The 22,227-nt window shown below is 47.2% G+C and overlaps 3 protein-coding genes across 4 annotated transcripts in view; 2 read left to right on the top strand and 1 right to left on the bottom strand.

Moving 5' to 3' along the window:
- The window catches only part of bcl9l (bcl9 like), a 32,066-nt gene extending 24,235 nt beyond the window's left edge, over positions 1 to 7,831 (top strand). The window contains exons 5-9 of the mRNA XM_080006464.1: positions 689 to 860; positions 1,584 to 1,668; positions 2,779 to 5,134; positions 5,389 to 5,643; positions 5,885 to 7,831. Of these exons, the coding sequence (XP_079862590.1) occupies positions 689 to 860; positions 1,584 to 1,668; positions 2,779 to 5,134; positions 5,389 to 5,643; positions 5,885 to 7,086 (4,070 nt within the window). The 3' untranslated portion in view covers positions 7,087 to 7,831. The remainder of the gene's footprint in view (positions 1 to 688; positions 861 to 1,583; positions 1,669 to 2,778; positions 5,135 to 5,388; positions 5,644 to 5,884) is intronic.
- A 59-nt stretch (positions 7,832 to 7,890) lies between these two features.
- On the bottom strand, positions 7,891 to 8,982 carry cxcr5 (chemokine (C-X-C motif) receptor 5; the record flags this gene model as incomplete). Its single annotated transcript, XM_080007326.1, has 1 exon — positions 7,891 to 8,982. One exon carries the CDS (start codon positions 8,980 to 8,982, stop codon positions 7,891 to 7,893), a length of 1,092 nt encoding a protein of 363 aa, XP_079863452.1.
- A 1,447-nt stretch (positions 8,983 to 10,429) lies between these two features.
- The window catches only part of ddx6 (DEAD (Asp-Glu-Ala-Asp) box helicase 6), an 18,562-nt gene continuing 6,764 nt past the window's right edge, over positions 10,430 to 22,227 (top strand). The window contains exons 1-11 of one of the 2 annotated variants that reach the window (XM_080007365.1): positions 10,430 to 10,485; positions 13,817 to 14,417; positions 15,208 to 15,271; positions 16,399 to 16,503; positions 17,898 to 18,027; positions 19,590 to 19,736; positions 20,863 to 20,957; positions 21,044 to 21,166; positions 21,258 to 21,386; positions 21,949 to 22,065; positions 22,161 to 22,224. In XM_080007365.1, coding sequence (XP_079863491.1) covers positions 14,209 to 14,417; positions 15,208 to 15,271; positions 16,399 to 16,503; positions 17,898 to 18,027; positions 19,590 to 19,736; positions 20,863 to 20,957; positions 21,044 to 21,166; positions 21,258 to 21,386; positions 21,949 to 22,065; positions 22,161 to 22,224 — 1,183 coding nt within the window. In that variant the 5' untranslated portion in view covers positions 10,430 to 10,485; positions 13,817 to 14,208. Of the gene's footprint in view, positions 10,558 to 13,816; positions 14,418 to 15,207; positions 15,272 to 16,398; positions 16,504 to 17,897; positions 18,028 to 19,589; positions 19,737 to 20,862; positions 20,958 to 21,043; positions 21,167 to 21,257; positions 21,387 to 21,948; positions 22,066 to 22,160; positions 22,225 to 22,227 lie in introns of both variants that reach the window. The other variant, XM_080007364.1, reaches the window with a different exon arrangement.

Here is a 22,227-nt window from a genome sequence, read left to right as displayed (position 1 = left end):
TGACTCAGCTGAGGGTGAAAGTCAAAGCACGCAACATGTCCAGCAACCGTAACGTGGGGAGGGATACGGTGTCGAAAATTTTCAAAAATGTGTAAAAGTTGAGGAGTATCTCTGACAGTACTTGGCTGTGCGGAGCGTGGAGGGAGGAAAGCTCCTGGTTTCAATGGAATTACTGTGCATGGAATTTAACTGCGGACATTAAACAGTTTCTAATGGGTTTTACTACTTCATCACCACTAACCTTTGACCTTCAGGACATTGAGACCTGACGACCTGTGTTCCTCCTTTGCGCTGACTCTCCCCTGGCCAGACTCCTGCTCTGGTCTCGATACGTCCAATTTAAACAACGTGTTAATAATTCAATGATAAACGATGATATATATATATTTTTTTTCTTTTACTATCTCAGGTACTTTAGGCTTAAAGGTTGTTCTAGCTTCTCTACGCCAAGAAAAAGCATTAGACGGGGTTGAGCGCCTTTTATCTCGGGAAAACGTTGTCGGGGCTTGGTCTGAGCCTCAGGTGTCATGGCTGAAATCAAAGTTTGTAACAAGACATTGAGGGTGTGGTCAGGATCCAAGCGGGATTGAGTGGCTCACCAGAGCGATTGATCCCAGCTACTCAATGTGGCCTAACTTGTGTTACCTGTGTTACAGTATCTCTCTCTCTCTCTCTCTCTCTCTCTCAGGGGAGCGCGGGGTCGCTGCTCTCCAGGGCCAGGCCGGCCGCCCGTGCCCGGGGTCCCTCTCGGATCCCGGGGCTCCGGCGATGGGTCGTGGAGTTGGGCCGGCGCTGAAGGCCGAGCCGCCTCAGCCTTCGCAGCAGGTTGTTTATGTTTTCACCACCGGCCTCGCCAACAGGTAACCAAATTTCCGCATCTGGAAATGATTTATTCATGTTTTATTTTTGTCAGCATCAAAGATGCTTTCTTTCTGTAATTTATTTTGTTACTTTATGAAGCTATTTAATAAGGCCATAGTAAGAATTTAATTTAGGCAATTACTGCCAATAACTGTATGCTTGTAGGAAGTGTACATATTTAGTTTTTCTTGTGGCAGCTCTTGATAATTGGAGAGAATGTAGTTGCCACCCGAACTCATGTGAATCACATAAATCACCGTATTTACCTCCGCCATTTTGTTTCCAGTTTTTAATACAGTGCAGATAAATGAAATACGGGCAAATTAAAACAATCAAATTAGAATATTTCATTATGGTCGCTGTCGCTATCGCTCTCGTAACAGTATAAGTAAATCCCCATGGAAGTACAGGTTGATGACGTTTGCTGCATCACCTTGCTGCACACAACCATTTGCGTAGCGATGGCATTTTATTTTATTGAACGGTTTTGTTGACACTGCACATCAAAAGTCACATGGAGCGTATCCTCACTAATCAGTAATACAATAATAAAATGACAGGTTCTGGTTGGAACTCAAGTTTAATTTTGCAGTCATCGAAGGACAACAGAGCAAGGACGTCGTTTCCCATCTCGGCCTACAATGGTGTTTGTTTACTGGATGTGTTTGGTGTTGACGTCCTGGTGTTGTGCACATGTCAACGTGTTGACTTCTGCTCGGCAGCGCTGCAGAAGCCGTCGTTAAAGGACACACCGACTCCATCCTCCTGTTCCACCAGCAAAACGTCCCACGCACTAAACTGGAGCAGGTAAGAAGTCGCCGTAGCGTGAAGGTTTGTGTTGAACCACAGAAAAAAACAAAAAGCAAAGTGTCGTTCACAGGGCTCACCACAGCTGCACAGCGCCGAGCTTGTGTGAAGCTGAATTTGTTTAGCTATTCTTGTCCTGACAGACTACTTGGTTCCCGTTTCTCTCCGCTCAAGCAGTTGTTTTTGGGGAAAAAACTCATGTACCAGGCAAGTCGAGTACAGTGCAAAGTAATACAGATTTACGTGTATAAAAATCTATAACGTTGACGTGATACCACAAAAGATATCGATGTGTGTTACCATTTTCAATAACATAGTAAAAAGTAAAATGCAAAAAATGGCTCCATACTGGGGTGTAGTTTCTACGATAAGTCTCATTATCCATCAGCTATTTCAGGAAAAATATATATTTTTAATTTATCAATTAATTTAATTGTAATTAATTTATTGAATTTATTTTATTCAAGCAGAAACACAGTATATAAGCGCTTCTCTCAACTGCATTTTGAAAGGAAGTCGTCCAACCGGACTGAGGCAGCTTGTGTTTCTGCTTACAGACGCGGCCTTTCTGGCATAGCAACTTAACAAACAAAGCCGACGTGTTAAATATGTTCCTTCCCGCGCCGATCACCGAAAGCCTTCAATTATTAGTATTCAATTAGTATTCTTACTGTCTTCATTTATTTCGTTATTTTAATTATTTTATTATTCTACTTTGTAAATGCATTTGGCTTTTATTGTCACTATCTGATGCCCTTCTTTTAATGTAAAAATCTTGAGTTACATGTTTTGTATGAAAGGTGTAATAAAGGTTATTATTATTATTATTATTATTATCATCATTATTATTATTTAAAATTTCTGAATTCAGTATTTAAAGATATATATATATATATATATATATATATATATATATATATATATATATATATATATATATATATATATATATATATATATATATTAAAAAGCTAAATCTAAGCCACCAATACAGATTCAATAAAATACATTTTGCCTTAAAAAGGATGAATTTATTAGTATTGGATTTCAAATGGATTAATATTTAAAAAATACATTTTAACCCATGTTCCCCGCTATTATTTGACACAGAGCCACCCTCCGGGGAAGCTGTCGGCCCTGCCCGAGAAAAGAAGCTCCAACAGCTCTCCGCCAATGGGAACCCCCAAGTCCCGGGGTGGCACACCGAGGCCGGGCTCTGCTGGGGTCGGATGCCCTCTGCAGCCTACATCAACACAGTCATCAGCAGGGCATTCTGGCAACGAATCCCCTCACATCAGAGCTGGTGGACCCCCCAGCAATAATGGCAGAGGAGGAGACGCTGTCGCGCCTACTGGCCCTGCCCTGGGACCTGGGTCTGGCGAGGGCCCCGGTGGGTTGGCACACCCCAGCTGTGTCTCTCCGACTGGAAGTGATGGCGACCAGAGGAGCCTCCCCGGAGCCGTGGACGGTCTCTCCAAAGAGCAGCGGGAACACCGAGAGCGCTCTTTGCAGACGCTGAGAGACATTGAGAGGCTCCTGCTGCGCACCGTGCCCCCCGGAGGCCCCGTCGACTCAACCGTCTCCAACAACAGTCCAAACAGTAACCCCTCCATCTCAAACAACAACAACATTCCTGATGGCAGTGGCAGTCTGGAGGAGCCCGACAACGGTACGAATAACGGTGGAAACTGCAGCAGTGGAAACATGCTTCCCTCAGCCTTGGCTCCTATGGGAGGAATGAAGAAATATGAAGAACCCCTTCAGTCCATTATTTCTCAAACACACTCCCTCGGTGGATCCGGCTTGGAGAGCCCTCAGATGGGCGTTCATCATCCCCATCACCACCTGTCCTCCCCTGGGCTGGACATGGGCCCACTGTTGGGACCACAAGGGCTAACGCCAGAGCAGATGGCATGGAGAAGGCTTCAGGAAGAATACTACCAGGAGAAAAGGCGCCAACAGGAAGTGCAACCACATGCACACGTGCAGCACTTCCGTATGATGGCAGAGATGGTCATGCACGGAGGCCCTGTGATGGTTCGGGGGCCCCCACCACCTTACCACAGTAAACCTGGAGACCAGCAGTGGGGCCCAGGTGGCATGATGGGGGCAGGTGTGGGAGGAAATGCACGAATCATGGACATGCATCAAGAGGGGCCCCGGGGCCCCAGGTTTCTTGGCCAGATTCAGAGAGGATCACACGGGGGAGGAGGTTTCCCTGGAAGTCCGGGGGGCAGTTTACCAATGGAGGGTATGGGGCCTCAAAGGCCCCCACGGCCAGGGATGGTCTGGCTAGATGATATGCCTAACAATATGGGCAGTGCGGGGCCCTTTCAAGGCTGTTACCCTGGAGGACCCGGTGGACCTCCTCAGCACTTGCAGGGCGACCCGGATCGCCTTCTTACCCGTGAGGAAATGTTTCGTATCATGGAGAAGAGGCAGCTGCAAGGACTGCACAGGCTGGAGCTGGACCGGCTGGCCAAGCAGCAGCAAATGGGCAGCCTTGGCCCGAGGATGACGGACAATCCTGGGGGCCCAGGTTTCCCCGGCATGGGCATGGGTCGCTTTCCACCGTCCCGAGGTGAACCCATGGACTTTCCTGGTTCACGTGAGATGATGGGTTCTCCTGGCGGAGGAGAACCTCCCCAGATGAGAGACTTGGTGGATTCTCCTTTGGGGAGCAACCTCGGTATTTCAATGAATCCTCAAATGAACAGTCAGCAGCAGATGATGCTGGCACAGAAGCTCTGTGGTGGTCCAGGCTCAGGAGGTTCTTTAGGGGAGATGTTGAGCCCTGAAATGATTTCTCGATTAAGAGCTTCACATAGTGGAAGAGGAGGAAATAAGGGTATGATCCCGGGACCAGATGGGGGCCTCCAATTTTCCAATCAGGGCCCTTTTTCTGGTGGACAAATGGAAGGGCCCTTTCTTCAGCAACCTGGCCCAGAGATGTTTGGGCCTGACCATCAGGGTGTTTCTCAGATGGGTGTTACGCCACGGCTTAGTCACATGCCAGTGGCGGGGGGAGGCAGAGGGGCAGACCCTGGTCCCCGCCGCCCCTCTGACCTCTCCATTAACGTCAACCCCATGGTTTCTCCTGCTATGCCGCCTCCTCATCAGCTCAAGTCTCCCTCTCTCAGCCAGGAGCCTTCTCCACTCCTACCCTCCCCATCTGCTCCTGGACTCAAATCTCCTTCCCAGATCTCCTCTGCAGGGGCTCATCCTCCTCTTCCACCGGCCTCTGGTGCTGGGACTCCGTCCTCTACTTCCATGAAGTCTCCCCAGGTGATGACCTCTGCCTCCCTTGGGTTGCGTTCGCCATCTGCCTCTCCCGGGCGGCTCCGGTCCCCAGCCATGCATGCGGGGTCTCCAGGCTGGGCGTCGCCTAAAACGGCTCTCCCAAGTCCAGGTGTACCGCCCGGCGGCAAGGGATTGGGAAATGGAGGAGGCAGCTCCACAGAGTCAGGTACGGTCAGAGTGCAACACATTTGTGTTCTGGTAGTGGTAGCGAGCGGTTCCATCCTGCCTTCAACTCGTGGAATGTGATATCATTGTTTTTTGTCAGATTGTATTAAGGACAGGGGTATCAGTGGTTTGTATATTGATAATCGGTGGGCAGGTCTTCCCCCTGTGTTTATAATAGGGAAAACACTGGCCATGCATTGCTGCTGTTTCACCAGTTGCTTATTTATTTTTATTTATTTAATTTTTTTTTAACAGGCCTGTCAATGCCGCCCAGGAGATCGAACTCCACTCCAAACAGCCAGCCAGGTTCTTTGAATCCCAGTATGGGGTTTGCTTCCTCCCCTGATGCCCCCGCGACCCAGAACCCTCTGTCACTCATTATGAGTCAGATGTCCAAGTATGCCTTGCCCAGCTCAACTCCGCTCTACCATGACGCAATAAAGACTATTGCCACATCTGATGATGAGATGATGCCAGACCGCCCCGTACTATCTGCTGTCAGCATTGGAGGTAGTGTAAAAAAATATATTAAATTGCTATACAAAATGTCCTCATACTGTATATGACGTATACTTGACGTGAGAAATACTGGAAATCTTAGAAATACTACAATTTTAGACGTTATCATTACACAATATTCTAACAATAAAACACTATCGATAGTTGACAGCAAAACCGGCCAATCAATTTCAGTATTATTTTTAACGTGGACTTTTTTTTATGCCTCTCGTTTGTCCCAATCTCCCATCAGGAAACATGGCTAACCCCCAGACCCAACAGATGCTCGTCTCCCAGAGTTCCATGGGACCCAACGGTGACCCTCAAAGCCCCATGGGAGTGGTGCTCCATGGTCAGCAACAGATGTCCCACGACGGCTCCCGCGCCATGATGCCCTCTCCTAATGCCATGGGCATGCCCGGTATGAACCCCGCCATGATGGGCGGAGGCCCGCCCGATGGCATGGATCCTTGCAATATTTCACCGGTCCCGCAAAACCAGATGGCCGGTTTCACCCGCATGCAGCCACAATCCCATGGGCCCCTGCACTCCCATGGGCCCCTGCACTCCCCTGTCGGAGGGATGTCACATCCCTTCTCTCAGCCGAACGAGGAGGTTTTGTCACGGCAGCAGTTGCACTTGCTAAGCAAGGGCTTTTCTCACCAGCGCCCCCACCACCCCTCAGACTTCTCCATGTCCCTGGGGGACGGCCCTGATTTAAGTGAAGTTATTCGACCCTCCCACACAGGAATCCCTGAGTTCGACCTCTCGCGGATCATTCCCTCCGACAAGCCCAGCAGCACCCTGCAGTACTTCCCCAAGAGCGAGCCTCAGCAGGCCTCGCACCAGGGGCAGAACCCCCAGCAGCCCCCGCCACAGCAGCTCCTCAAGCAGCTCTCCTCCGCCCCGCCGCACGGCAACGCGCCCTCATCGAACCCCCACATCGCCCATCTCCAGAACATGATGGCGGAGCACCAGCTGCCCCCTCACCAGGGCCACGCCGGAATACGCCACGGCATGAGCATGCCTCAAGGCGGGTCGAGGGGTGGGGGCATGGGCCCTATGTGCCCCCCGGGACACATGATGGGAAGGACAGGCATGATGCAGCAGCAGCAGCAGCAGCAGCAGCAGCAGCAGCAGCACGCCATGATGGCCAACAGCCTTCTCCACCACCCCTCCCACCAACACCCAGGCATGGTGCCCCCTCAGCAGCACCCGCACAATCTGATGGCACAGCAGAACCTGATGATGATGCAGGCCAAGCAGCGAGGTATGCCAATCTCGGGGGACCCCTTCGGTCCCCAGGGCGCCCTCATGTCCCCGCAGGGTCCCATGATGGGCCCCCCTCACCCGCACTCTGGCGTGATGGGCCCCCAGTCCCTCAGACAGCGGGGAATGTCTCTGGACAGTCCCATGGGCTACGGCCCCGGCGGTATGACCAACATGCCGTTCTGATCCGACCTACTGAAGACTGTAAAAACCTTATTTCCAAATAGGTTCATTATGTCACATGTTTTCATTTGTTATTTCTGCAATTGTTTAAAAATATGAATTGTAAAAATATATATAGATATATATCAGTGATGATCTTCAAGTTTTGGAGTACAGCTGATATGAGTGGAAAAATAAAACAAAAAACAATATTGAAAAGTGCCGTCACACGGTTAAATAAAACACATTTGAAGCCATTTTCTAAAATACTGTAATATATGTATATTTCACTAATGTGTGTATTTGATGTGGGAAAGTAATGGGCTCGGGAGAGGAGTGCCTCGAATTTCTATTTGTTTTATCATTGATTATTTTCTCCAACTACCAAACTGTTGTGCAAAGAAAAGAGAAATATATATAATATATAGTTGCTGTAAATAAGATGCAATTTGTGATTGTTTGCAATGGTTCTGTATAACTGTGTTTTAATAGAAGTCTACAAAAGAATAATACTGTTCTATCTATAACATGGTGTTAGTCTCTGTTATTGTCTGAATTATTGTGCGTTGGTAAAAATGAGAGGAGACATGGTCGAATTATTAAATTAAAACTTTTATTTAATGAATATGTAAGAAGAAATTCTGGTTAAACAAGTCATTTTTTCACTGGTTAAACAACATTTAAGTGCAATTACGAAGGCGGCGAGTATTCTCAATGCATCTTTAATCATTCTTAATATTTTGCATCATTAAAGGTAACCTTAAACACGCTCTGAGCTCAGGCTAATTTATTGCGAACGTGAAAACCGTTGGGTTCCATTGGGTGGTGTCAGATGTGGACGCTGCTGCATGTTGTCCCCGCGGTAGAAACGGACGACCGGGCGGGACCGCCAGCTCCGAGCAGCGGCTGGCAGCACCGCCTGCAGCCCCAGCGGGAAAACATCTCCAGGAGCTCCTGGCGGAAGTGCACCCCCACGAAGGCGTACAGGAAGGGGTTCAGGCAGCTGTGCGAGAAGCCCAGGCTCTCAGTCACCGCCAGGGCTTGTTTCAGACGTGTGCTGGCCGCACAGCCTTGGTGGGCGGTCAGGCCCAGGGTCACTATGGTGTCCACCAGCATGGCGAGGTTGTACGGCAGCCAGCAGAGGCAGAACACGGCGGTGACCAGCAGAGCCAGGCGGACGGCTCTCCGCTTCTGCTGGCTCCTCTGGATGCGGCACAGAGTGGCCACCACCGCCGAGTAGCAGTAGGTCATGACGACCAGCGGGAGGACGAAGCACAGCACGTGCGTCAGTAAGCGATTGGTCAGAAGCCAGTTGTGGGAGTGTATCCCATAATGATAGAAGAAGCAAGAGAGCCTGGACGGGTCGGCGGGATGACTTTTCACGGTGAGGAACAGGGCGTTGGGTGCCGATAAGGCCAGGCAGAGCAGCCACAGGCTCAGGCAGGTAAGGTGCACCGTCCTGGGGCGCCGACTCTGCATGCTGGGGATGGCGTGGACGATGGCCAGGTAGCGGTCGAACCCGATGCAGGCCAGCAGCAGGCTGCCGCACAGCAGGTTGAGGCGGTTCAGCAGGCCCATCAGCTTGCACAGCAGTTCCCCAAACACCCACCCGACCGACAGCTGCGCCAGGGCCAAGGGGAAGGTGGCGAGGAGCAGGAGGTCGGCCAGGGCCAGGTGCAGCAGGTAGATCTCGGTGATGCGGAGCAGGCGGCGGCGCCTGAGCAGCACGGTCAGCATCAGGCCGTTCCCCGTCACGCCCAGCAGCAGCACCAGGCTGTAGACCACCGGCTGGAACACCGCGTGGATGGCCCGCAGGCCGGGCTCCTCGGGGCAGGTGAACTCCACCGAGCAGTCCGGAGCACCTTCCTCTGTGGAGTTGTCCAGCCCGCTGAAGAGCCCATCAAGGTCCTGAAGGAGCATCAAGGTGAAGACGGTCGTTCATGCAAACACAAGTTGGAGAAAGCTCTTTTGGTGGCGCCTACAACATGGTTGTGCATTAAATCGATTCACGCGGTTGGACAAAGAAACAGCTTGGTATGAAGAGTGTCACTTCTGTTCCCTTTCCACTTGACGTTGTTGAAACACACAGGAGGCGCTCGTGTCAATAGGACAATTGGTAAAACGTTTAGTTTTTAAAGTTAAGTACAAACTAAGTAATTCCAAATATGCTTTTCACTGTGATGGTATCGCTGCATTATTATTATTTTTTTTTAAATCTGGATGTTCTGGAGAGACCAACAGTGTTGGATCATCGCTTCATATTTGCGACAAATAAACCTTCAACGGTTCCATCGGCTCAGTTACCACGTGTCAAAGTTTACAGCCTTGGGGTAGAAATAAAAAATAAATCGGAAAAAGAGAACAAGATGGTGCGGCGTGACCCGGCGTTGTGGTTCGTTATCTGGAAACCGTTTGAAAGGACGGTCGTCTGCAGGTATTCAACGCATACTGAACAATCCTACCTCAAAGCAGTACGTAGAAGAGGTTTCCTCCATGGTGTTCGTTGGATGAGTGCAGTGGGGATTTATCAACTTCCTCATCACAGGTTTTTAGTTGTTTTTTTTTCAAGAACAGTGTTGACATCATTTGACTATAACCTCCGGGGAGATTGGCGGAAAATAAAGTACTTACAAGTCCCAAGGTACAGCAGATAAATAACAATTGAAATGTACGAGAGCTGAGAGCACCAAAGCGCACTCTTGTTTTTAAATGTTTTTGACTGAATGTTGATCTGATGCACAGGCCTCGGCTGTTGAAATGTGATCTTAAAGCTTTCACACGGAGCATCAACGCTGCAGCCTTGGTTGCTGCAGGTCGACGTCAGCTGAGCCTGCAGCCTAATAATAATAATGTTCATATTAATACTTATTATTATGATAATATTATTACTTATTATTATGATAATATTAATACTTATTATTATGATAATAATAATAATGAGCCTAATGGAATGGAACAGGGCCTTTTCCTTGTTATGTAGAAGCTGTAAGAAGAAATTGACACCTTGATTTGAAGTGATTTTCAGAGATGATTCCTTGATTCCAAGTGTATTTTAAAGGACATTTCTTGATTCCAAGTGTATTTTAAAGGGCATTTCTTGATTCCAAGTGTATTTTAAAGGACATTTCTTGATTCCAAGTGTATTTTAAAGGACATTTCTTGATTCCAAGTGTATTTTAAAGGGCATTTCTTGATTCCAAGTGTATTTTAAAGGACATTTCTTGATTCCAAGTGTATTTTAAAGGACATTTCTTGATTCCAAGTGTATTTTAAAGGACATTTCTTGATTCCAAGTGGACTCAGCTGTTCAGCTCCGTGTGGGCGGGTTCAAAAGGCAGCGGTCGCCATCTTGTTCTCCCTCCGTAGTCAGCTAAACACCCGCACAAACGTCACAAAGTGAAGAACTATATCACGCAAGCCAAGGTAAAGAATATATTCACATTTTTCCCCACAGACACATCGGTACCGAGCTGGTTCCTGCGCTGCCGTCCTGCGGTGAGTTGTGAGAGCAGCGACACCAAGCAGCTTGCTCGGGTTATCAGGACGAGGCTACCGCGTTAGCACGATATACCGCGCCGCACTCACCGTGAACCGTTTCCCTTAACAACGTTTTGACACGACAACCTCCCGCTGCGAACTGTTAACGTTCGGCGGTTGAGCTTTATCTGATTTCAACACTAATGTCGAGCGTCGGTGTCGGGGGTTTTGTCCAGAGTTGAGTAAACACCGTCACGGCGACACCGATCCCTGCTAGCGGCTCCGTATTGACTTTAGCTTGCCTTAGCTCGCAGCCTAACGCCAGTCAACAGCCGGTACGCTGGCAGCCTGTTCCTTTTCTTTTTATTATCAGTTGTTCCTGGCATCTAATGTACATTTTCACTTTTTGGTGACTGTGCCATGTCTGTACATGTGTTATTTCCCACTGTCATCGAGGCCTACGCCTCAATGTTATCCAGATGGACAAACACCAGTCTGACAACGCTCCTAAAGCAGGGTTTAAAAACAACAACCTTAACGTCTTAAAAAGACAGATACGTTCTTCAGCACCAAAGTCAACATTTCTGATGTTTAAAACCCTAAACCTGCCCCTGAAGGGGACTGCCCATTGTTCCGACCAATGTCCGGAAATGTCGTGTTCGAGATGGTCATGTTTTGGTTCTGATAAGCTTAGACATGGCTGAGTTTCGGTTCTGGTAGGCTTGGAGGTGGTTTGGGTTCTGGTAGGCTTGGAGGTGGTTTGGGTTCTGGTAGGCTTGGAGGTGGTTCGGGTTCTGGTAGGCTTGGCGGTGGTTTGGGTTCTGGTAGGCTTGGCGGTGGTTTGGGTTCTGGTAGGCTTGGCGGTGGTTTGGGTTCTGGTAGGCTTGGCGGTGGTTTGGGTTCTGGTAGGCTTGGAGGTGGTTTGGGTTCTGGTAGGCTTGGCGGTGGTTTGGGTTCTGGTAGGCTTGGCGGTGGTTTGGGTTCTGGTAGGCTTGGCGGTGGTTTGGGTTCTGGTAGGCTTGGCGGTGGTTTGGGTTCTGGTAGGCTTGGCGGTGGTTTGGGTTCTGGTAGGCTTGGAGGTGGTTTGGGTTCTGGTAGGCTTGGCGGTGGTTTGGGTTCTGGTAGGCTTGGCGGTGGTTTGGGTTCTGGTAGGCTTGGCGGTGGTTTGGGTTCTGGTAGGCTTGGCGGTGGTTTGGGTTCTGGTAGGCTTGGCGGTGGTTTGGGTTCTGGTAGGCTTGGCGGTGGTTTGGGTTCTGGTAGGCTTGGCGGTGGTTTGGGTTCTGGTAGGCTTGGCGGTGGTTTGGGTTCTGGTAGGCTTGGCGGTGGTTTGGGTTGTGGTAGGCTTGGAGGTGGTTTGGGTTGTGGTAGGCTTGGAGGTGGTTCGGGTTCTGGTAGGCTTGGAGGTGGTTTGGGTTCTGGTAGGCTTGGCGGTGGTTTGGGTTCTGGTAGGCTTGGCGGTGGTTTGGGTTCTGGTAGGCTTGGCGGTGGTTTGGGTTCTGGTAGGCTTGGCGGTGGTTTGGGTTCTGGTAGGCTTGGCGGTGGTTTGGGTTCTGGTAGGCTTGGCGGTGGTTTGGGTTCTGGTAGGCTTGGAGGTGGTTTGGGTTCTGGTAGGCTTGGAGGTGGTTTGGGTTCTGGTAGGCTTGGAGGTGGTTTGGGTTCTGGTAGGCTTGGCGGTGGTTTGGGTTCTGGTAGGCTTGGCGGTGGTTTGGGTTCTGGTAGGCTTGGCGGTGGTTTGGGTTCTGGTAGGCTTGGCGGTGGTTTGGGTTCTGGTAGGCTTGGCGGTGGTTTGGGTTCTGGTAGGCTTGGCGGTGGTTTGGGTTCTGGTAGGCTTGGCGGTGGTTTGGGTTCTGGTAGGCTTGGCGGTGGTTTGGGTTCTGGTAGGCTTGGCGGTGGTTTGGGTTCTGGTAGGCTTGGCGGTGGTTTGGGTTCTGGTAGGCTTGGCGGTGGTTTGGGTTCTGGTAGGCTTGGCGGTGGTTTGGGTTCTGGTAGGCTTGGCGGTGGTTTGGGTTCTGGTAGGCTTGGCGGTGGTTTGGGTTCTGGTAGGCTTGGCGGTGGTTTGGGTTCTGGTAGGCTTGGCGGTGGTTTGGGTTCTGGTAGGCTTGGCGGTGGTTTGGGTTCTGGTAGGCTTGGCGGTGGTTTGGGTTCTGGTAGGCTTGGCGGTGGTTTGGGTTGTGGTAGGCTTGGCGGTGGTTTGGGTTGTGGTAGGCTTGGCGGTGGTTTGGGTTCTGGTAGGCTTGGCGGTGGTTTGGGTTCTGGTAGGCTTGGCGGTGGTTTGGGTTGTGGTAGGCTTGGCGGTGGTTTGGGTTGTGGTAGGCTTGGCGGTGGTTTGGGTTGTGGTAGGCTTGGCGGCGGTTTGGGTTCTGGTAGGCTTGGCGGCGGTTTGGGTTCTGGTAGGCTTGGCGGCGGTTTGGGTTCTGGTAGGCTTGGCGGCGGTTTGGGTTCTGGTAGGCTTGGCGGCGGTTTGGGTTCTGGTAGGCTTGGCGGCGGTTTGGGTTCTGGTAGGCTTGGCGGCGGTTTGGGTTCTGGTAGGCTTGGCGGCGGTTTGGGTTCTGGTAGGCTTGGCGGCGGTTTGGGTTCTGGTAGGCTTGGCGGCGGTTTGGGTTCTGGTAGGCTTGGCGGCGGTTTGGGTTCTGGTAGGCTTGGCGGCGGTTCGGGTTCTGGTAGTCTTGGCGGTGGTTCGGGTTCTGGTAGTCTTGGAGGTGGTTCTGGTAGGCTTGGAGGTGGTTCTGGTAGGCTTGGAGGTGGTTCTGGTAGGCTTGGAGGTGGTTCTGGTAGTCTTGGAGGTGGTTCTGGTAGGCTTGGAGGTGGTTCTGGTAGGCTTGGAGGTGGTTCTGGTAGGCTTGGCGGTGGTTCGGGTTAGACTGGCACCCGACTGTTCTAAATGCGCCCAAATCACTTTACGCTTCGCTTTATATTTGACTGTAGAGAGAAATCCAAGGAAGTCCTTGTACTTTCCTGTCTGATAAACACTGGTCAGATGTGTTCTACTTCCTCATCTTGTCTGACTTTAAGGAAACGAGTTCATGTCATACAAGAAATTAGATAAAGACCTTATTACTTTACCGTATTTCTACCTGACATGTCTGTACCAAATATACCCTCTGTATAGTAATACAGAGACTATTTGTCAAAATCATACATTTCATTTTTAATTTGTTTAAATAGCATTGTCTTTCTATCTATTTTCTACTCATGTTTTACAGTCAAATTTTTTTTTTTTTTGTTTTGTTTTCTCTCCCCAGTCGCTTACTTTGTCATTCTTGTGTTGTGTTTCCAGAGAGAATACGAGCCGGCTCAGTCCAGCTAAAGCAGTTGGCAATCACCGTGGAAGCTGAGCTCTCCTGGTGCTTTTCCACATCATTTTTCCCTGTGACGCGAACACTGAGCCCAGGTTTGCTGCAGGATTCCATGCTCAGCGCTTTTCTAGAGCTTGGAAATTACAGTATTTATTCACGCCCACTGAAGTGGGATGCCCAACACAGATCACCCTGATCCCCAAATCCTAAAGAGACTAAGAATTGAATGGTTTTGTCTTTGCATGAGTGACAATTAACACGGGACGGACAATCCTCAATATTTGAGTTGGTCCCAGAGGGGGTGGACCCACTCCGAACTAAAGACACTCGACCGACGGATAGAAAAAAAAACAAAACACAGTGCTAAGCAGACATGAGCACCGCCAGGACGGAGAACCCTGTGATTTTGGGATTATCCAGCCAGAACGGACAGCTCCGAGGCGCAGTGAAGTCCGCTGGGGGACCGGGTGGAGGCGGCGGGGGTGGTGGTGGTGGTCCGCAGCAGCCCAGCCAGATGAAAACCCCCAGCACAATTAACAATGGTAGCTCCCAGCCGGCGCCCACAGCCAACACGGTCATCAAGTAAGTTGTTGCATGGACTCAAAAATTGGCAGTCGGTGGTAAATCTACCTGCATAAGCTGCTTTGGTGTCATCCACTCAAGGCCGTACTTGCCAACCTTGACGCCTCGTTCACAATTCTTCCGTCGACGTTGCGTATACAAACTCTCAATGTAATATCGCCCCCTGACGGCTCAGACTGCAGCTCGATCCTGACGATGGTAAAAAGGAAAACCAAATACTAGCGGTCTCATTGTCTTTAGATGTGAACTGTGAATGAGTTTGTTTTGTTGGTCATTTATAGCCACCAAAAATGAAGGGAAAACAATAAAATGAACGTTTTACTGGGAAAATAATTACAATTGCTAATAGTCTTGATGTCTTTCTATGCATCTAGCTCTATGTTGGTTTATTCAAGCCAGCAACTGCTTCCTGTTGAACGAGTTCTGACTCAATGAATGCATTGGCCACCAGGGGGCGTTTCATTTACGCACCATTAGTCAATTGTGTACGAGGTGTGGTGATGTTAGGAGTATTAATTATTTGTGTTGAATACTAAAAGTAATCTTCAAATATCTCAAAAGGTGGTCCAATTCATCCACTCCGGATGAAAAAGGGCCGCGACAACATGGCCAATGAATAGACGAAATAAAGTGGAAATGTTATCGTTTGAAAGTTTTATAATGATCAAATCGCAGCAAGCTTTGTGGAGCAGGTTGTCTTAACAGAAATCGTCGTGTAGAATCTAAATCTGGGTCGCCAAGTTTTCTCAATGGATTGCTTACAAATACCCCCACCCCCCTTTCTCCGTAGGCCTGGAGATGACTGGAAGAAAAATTTGAAACTTCCTCCAAAGGACATGAGGATGAAAACTTCGGTAGGTGTTCAATCACTCTCCTTAGTAGTTGGGGGAGGGGGCTCTAACACACGATACTGCTGTGAAACTAAAATGTTATAACAAAATTTTACATAACTGGGTAGATTCTGAATGCCGTAAACTTGTACATGATCATGGTGATTAATGGGGCGCAATGCGTTTAAATTCCCTGTGTGACAAATGACTGAATCGACTATCAGACTGAGCTGTCTCGTCTGGAGCCTTGGGTCACGTTTTGGGAATCTCATTAAGGCCGGCCTCTTAATGAGCCATCACAAGGTTTTTGCGGTTGTGTCCAAAGCACTGTTTGGCCACTTGTATTCAGTATAATCCTAAGCGCCTTCATGTTGACTGTAGCGCGTCATGAAAATGGCATTTAGGTTGCATGATTAATAGTCATCCAAATATTTACCTCAGGTACACTCTTTCAGCGTAAGCTTTAGTCCGTCTGAAGTTGTTTGTCGAGCTTGAGGCTTCTGTGTATGAGGCCTAATTACAGCACAAGCGATTTAACGCCAAATTGTTTTGTTTCTTCATGGCTTTATCTTACTACAAGCCTACAGCAGTGTAATAATACACATCCACCCTTAGAACATCCAAACATAAAAATTATGGTAGACAGTTCATTTTCCCCAATTCAACGGCTGGAAAGTAGTCTGACATCTTATTTATTGCAGCGTTTCTAACCTTGGTAGCTTAAAATTCCCCTTTAATGTCAAAGGAAACAGATGTTGGAATCGGCTGATAACAATATTTCGTCACATTACATAATCAAACAATGTTAGATATTTGATTGACTTACTATTCAGTAATGAAATTTATCTTGTGTTCTGTGCTAACCTTTTTTTTTAACCAAATTTATTGAAGGACGATGCAGAGTTGACTCAGACACTGAGGCAGAAACAAACCTGCCCAAACATTTGCCTTTTGAAAGTGTTACAAATGGAAAAGCGTTTGAACTGAAATGGCGAAGTGCAGCCTGAGACTCAAACAAATCCATGAAATCCTGAACTGGTAGCCTCTGAGGGGAAATGAACGCAACTGTTGATGTGTTGCAATGTGAATTTAGAAGTAATTTATCTTGCGGCAGTGATTTATTTTTAATATGGTTTTACTGTTGATGACAGGATGTGACGGCAACTAAAGGCAACGAATTTGAGGATTACTGCCTCAAGCGGGAGCTTCTCATGGGGATCTTTGAGATGGGCTGGGAAAAACCCTCTCCTATCCAGGTGGGTCAATATCTCCGACCTAATAGTACCTGCCCCTCTTACACCAAGGCCTTTCAAGGGCCGATTTGGAGCCATTGCTCAATGTGGAACCAGTTCTTCACGTTTGGACAGCGGGGAACCAGCTCTGGAACCGCAACACTTGTTCACAGCAGATACGCTTCGCTGCTGGAATAGAACAAAGGACTGCTTTTCTCAGGGGCGGGGACAAGCAAGCCAGAGCAAAACATTGTGACTGCCTTCTTTTTAAAAGCGCTTCAGCAGTACGGATTCGTGGACTTAAAATCTGCTCCGTGGGGCTCTCAAGTGGGCATATTGTAAAAAATGTAATTATCGAGTCGGAGAACAAACCGGGACGATTTTGTAGTGAATGTTGAAAACCGGGGCGGAGCAGGCTCTAACTTGGGCAGTCCGCAGAGCCGCCGCAGCATTTTGCTTGGGCAGCTCGCGCGGCCGCGAGGGGGACTACCTGAGTTTGAGCCCGCTCCGCTCCTGGTTTTTAACGTCACTGCCAAATTGTCCGTTTTCACCACAATCAAAATAATAGTATTATACTTATTTTCAGCGCTTGGACAGATATTTTTATCATGTTCTGTCCCACTCATTACCCAAAAATACAAAATACAATGCATCACAAAACATCAGCGATAATAATCGTAATTGTCCCCCATCCTGATGACAAGGCGGAAGAAGTATGCAGGCGTCTACAGTGACGTGAGATGACGTGCCTCCCGGGCCTATTTTTACCTAAGAAAACCAAACTGGTTCTTAGAAGGTTTGCAAGTTGAAACCACTACAAACTAGCGCCAGCCTAGAACCAGAACTAGGTTTGCATTGGTGGAAAGGGGGTAAAGGTGAAGCTAGTATGGTTCTAACTGGCTGCTTGGTTGTTGTGGGCAGATGTTTATGCCATGCTACCTAATTAATGTGGGATCATTTTATGACTACGTTGCTGTAATTGGGTAACTTTTCTGCTACATAACTGTAGTCCGGGATCATTTTACTGCTACACATATAGTAGTTATATCTCAAGCCTACACGTCATGCATGTGAAAGCAGCTTTGATTGTCTAATAGGCAACCAATTGAATACCCTCCCAACATGGCGGCCTCTCTGGAAGCGTACATGCTCCTTATGTAGATAAAAATGGCTCGTTCTAACATTCCACGATTTCTTATTTTCATGGGATTATACACAAATTAAAAAAAAACTTGTGAATATTCTATTCCGTTTCTGCCATATCCGTTTCATACATTCTATACACTGCACCTTTAACAGAGTGCTCCATGCAGCCGACTCCTGTCTGTGATAATTTCAGTATACAGAGTGTTTTGACTCTTTAAGCATTTAATGACCACTGCAGCTAAATGCACTGAACTCTGAATGTCCTTGTCCAGGAGGAGAGCATTCCTATTGCACTGTCAGGAAGGGACATCTTGGCCAGAGCTAAGAACGGCACAGGGAAGAGTGGAGCCTACCTCATCCCGTTACTGGAACGCATCGACCTGAAGAGGGATTGCATACAGGGTGAGCACGCGGTCACGTCCTGCCACGCCATCACAACGGACTAGTGCTGCAACTAGTAATCTAACAATCTATTAAATGGTCAATTTTGTCTGCACTTAATTGAAACCACAAAATTATAGTAGCATAAGAATAAGACAAGATATTAATTAATGCTCTTCATCTTGAAATCATCTGGAAAATGTCTAACTACAAAAAATCCTTAAAATATTACATCAAATAAGTCTTTATATGCACAAGCAGAATGTTGAGGATGTTACAGAATTAACAAAACACTGTATTGTAATAACTTTCTCAAGGGAATGATCTGTTTAGTGGTTCATTGCACTTGTTGCCCCCCCCCCCCCCATTGGTCTGAACAGAGGTTTGAAAGTAGATTAAAGGGGAGCTATAAGTGGAAAAACTCACTTTCAGTGCTTGCGCACATCCATCTGGGTTTCTGATGGGCCAACTAACACAACCTGTGGAGTAAGACAACCCAGTCAGTGTTTTGTGAGCTGCCTATTTCAGAAAACGTGGTGAAGTAAGACATTCAGATTTGCAGCCATCATGTGGGGCTTCAGTAGAATTAGAACCGCCCTACATCTGAGAGTTACGCCACCCAAGACAGGGGAATAACAAGCGCCGCTGGGAAGACAGCACAAATCTTTTAAAGGAGTAATTAATACAAACTGCAGACGATTACTAATGGTCTTACTAAACTAGATTTATCACTAATGATTATGCGGTTTCTTTTCTAAAAAAATAAAAGTATGCGATAGACTACAGGCTGTGCCGTGTGATCGGCTGTTTCTCCAAACAAAGCCAATAAAAAAAAACCTTTTTATTGTAGGTGTATTTTTTCCCGACGTTTACATTAAACAGAAAATCCCTGTGTGCGGTGTCGATGTCCCTCCATGAGCTTGGAGAGCGGCAAAGTCAGAAACTTTTAAATTCAGCCCTGTAGAGCCAATGAGTGGAGATTCAGCAACTTGATTATTTCTCGCCTCAAAACATATTTTGGTGGACTGATAAGGTGAAATCAGGGAAAGTTTGTTGAAAAGGAGCACAAAAGGTCCCCTTTATGGGAAATGTCAACAAGCTTAAGCTTTCCTCTTGGTGCGTTTCCTGGGGCCTTTGATATCTGCAATGCAAAATGCTACAAGCATGTGATTTCCATCTATAATGTACATGCTCATGGTTAAATGCCTGACCTGTATTTGTAAACTTGTGTACTCCTTTATTACATTTTGGACTATGGGTCTGTTTTTAATAAGCATTTTATGTTGTCAGATAACGTTTCATAGTTGAGCTTATAGAGTTCTAAACTGAGGATATCTAGTTGCACATACAATTATTTATCTTCTGAATTGGTATTTCAACACCATAAATTCTACGACAACAAATAGTTTTGTTTCTGTCCAACCTACGTGCGTCTTCTTGAGAGCTTGTCATGCCAGTTTTACATGGATGTTTCTATCATAAGATTTATTTGACCATGTTTGAAATGTAATTGATTAGTGTATGTATGGTATGTATGTCCTTTACTTCCGCTAAGGATTAATAACATGTTTGTGTTTGTGCAGCTTTGGGCATTGTGCCCACCAGAGAATTGGCTCTGCAGGTGAGCCAGATCTGCATTCAGGTCAGCAAACACATGGGAGGAGTGAAAGTTATGGCAACAACAGGTGGAACCAACCTCCGCGATGACATCATGAGACTTGATGAAACAGGTAAATATTGAACAGCCCTTGGGGTTAAACTCAGGCTTTCCTCTCTGACGTCCGTTTATATTTGGATCAGTTAAAAAGAAGCAAAGTGCGTCACGTTTGTCAAATGCAGTAAATGGCTGGTCATTTCTCTCTGTACCAAGACGACATGTAAATGTGTTGTGACCGAAGGAGCAGGTTTTTATTGGTCAGTCAGTTTGCGTTACAATAACAAGATAAAACATAAGCTTACAAAATGCACAGAGAACTTTTAAATGGGGAATTATAAATAACGGTCATCATAAATATATCGTGTGAATCGGCTGCGTGTGGACACGGCTGTAAACACCGCACTCAGTCTGCCCCGATTGCAGAGAGAAACACGGAGAGCCTTGCGTAGTTGTTTTATTTGGAGGGACGCTACTCTTATCGCTTCTTTATTTCAATTAAGAGCAGAATTAAGTGTGTCCGGCAATAGAGCGGGAGAGAAAGAAGGGAGGTTCTTCTGATAATAGTGAAAATGCTTCTTAGACTGATATTTTAATCTAAATAGAAGATCAATTTTCTTAATTTCTCCAATACAGTACTGTAACCTTGGCGCTTATCGGCACTATTGTCTTTAATATTTTAGCCCTGTGACCACTTTAACCCCGGGTCTCTCGGTACCCAACCCTAGGAGTTTGACTAGCCAATACGTATTGAACAGCCAAATCGATTCGAATGACAAAACTTTAAGTCGGGTACATCCCTAACTATTTCCGGTACTTAAACGGGTCTTTTATCGGTTCTATATTTTTAAGAGGAAAACTAAAACAAATTAAGAGCAGAATTAACACTGCTTTAGTTTCTGTGCATAAAAAAACTTTCCTTCATTTCCCCCAATACGTTAACAGTACTGGCAACGTCAGCGTATTGATGCTGTTTAATAATTTTAGCCCAGAGGCCTGTTTAATACCTGTCTGGAAACCGCCCCCCCCCCCCCCCCCCCCCCCAAAAGTTGAAGTTGTCATTGAACAACCTGACAAGATTCTGAATTGTTAGAACCCTAGTGTATGGAAATGTGCCATTATACTTTAGGGTTTCATTTGTCTGATCTGAATTGTGGCATGTAACATTTTGTGTAATAACATGCAAATATTTCATTATGTAGTACACGTGGTAATTGCAACTCCTGGAAGAATTTTGGACCTAATTAAGAAAGGCGTCGCCAAGGTCAACCAAGTGCAGATGATCGTTTTGGATGAAGTAAGTTGGCTTGTCTCTCGTTCTGATCTTTCAATAAGTCGCGTCTAAGGAAGGTCTGAGTTCTTACGGTTTCTCCTCCTGGCCAGGCGGACAAGCTCCTGTCTCAGGACTTCATGGTGATGATGGAGGAGATTCTGAGCTTCATGCCCAAGCAGAGGCAGATTCTGCTTTACTCTGCAACCTTCCCGCTCAGTGTCCAGAAGTTCATGGTTTGTTATCAGCTCTTAATTTCTGTATTTGTTGATGAAGTGTAATCTCCCCTAATATACAGTATAACATGTCTTGTGTTTTTTGTTGCAGAGTTCCCACTTGCAGAAGCCGTATGAGATCAACCTGATGGAGGAGCTGACTCTTAAGGGCGTCACTCAGTATTATGCTTACGTGACGGAGAGGCAGAAGGTCCACTGCCTGAACACGCTGTTCTCCAGGGTGAGTGGGCTCTTATACTGCATGCTTTACAATAATAAATTCATTTTAATACACACCCACCAGGACTGTTCCATTATTAAAATATAACTTCAATCAGATGACTCGGGGGGGGGGGGGGGGGGGGGAAGGCATCTATAATCAAATTAAAAATCCTGGGTCCCTGCGTGTAATATAGACTTGATCTGTAATGGAAGCCAGACAGGTTTGCGCCCGTCATCAGCCTCTGCTTTCCGTGTGATAATTTTGTGAAAACCTATATCGTGTGGTGTAGTGTCAGCAGTGGGACTGGATGTGGAAGAATGCCCTCTCAAGGCCTGTCAGTGTCTTTCATTTCTTTGTTGGTGTTGTTCCTGAAACAGCCATGTGGTTAAAATGAGGCAAAAATTACTAAATGTCATTACCTATCAACTGGAAATGGATCCATGTCTGTTACGGTAGAATTAGAACTTCTCTAGGAAGAAATTCCAGCGGTTTATATGCAGTTAAGTAATTAACATTTTAGAGCGTGAATCCATATAATGTATTAAATGTACAAATGCTTTCTCCCCCCCCCCCCACACAGCTCCAGATTAATCAGTCCATAATATTCTGCAACTCCTCCCAGAGGGTGGAGCTGCTCGCCAAGAAGATCTCCCAGCTCGGCTACTCGTGTTTCTACATCCACGCCAAGATGAGACAGGTCCCCTCAAGATGGCCCCCGCTTTAGTCCATGTTTATCTCTATTTTTACCGGGAAATGTCAGGTCTAACTTGCTTCCCCTTCTCTTCGCAACAGGAGCATCGTAACAGAGTGTTCCACGACTTTAGAAATGGCCTCTGCCGGAATCTGGTCTGCACTGGTA

The sequence above is a fragment of the Zeus faber genome (assembly GCF_960531495.2).
Source record: "Zeus faber genome assembly, chromosome: 9".
Classification (NCBI taxonomy): Eukaryota; Metazoa; Chordata; class Actinopteri; order Zeiformes; family Zeidae; genus Zeus; species Zeus faber.
The sequence above is the reverse complement of the archived record's forward strand: the minus strand, read 5'-3'. Positions and strand labels throughout refer to the sequence as shown.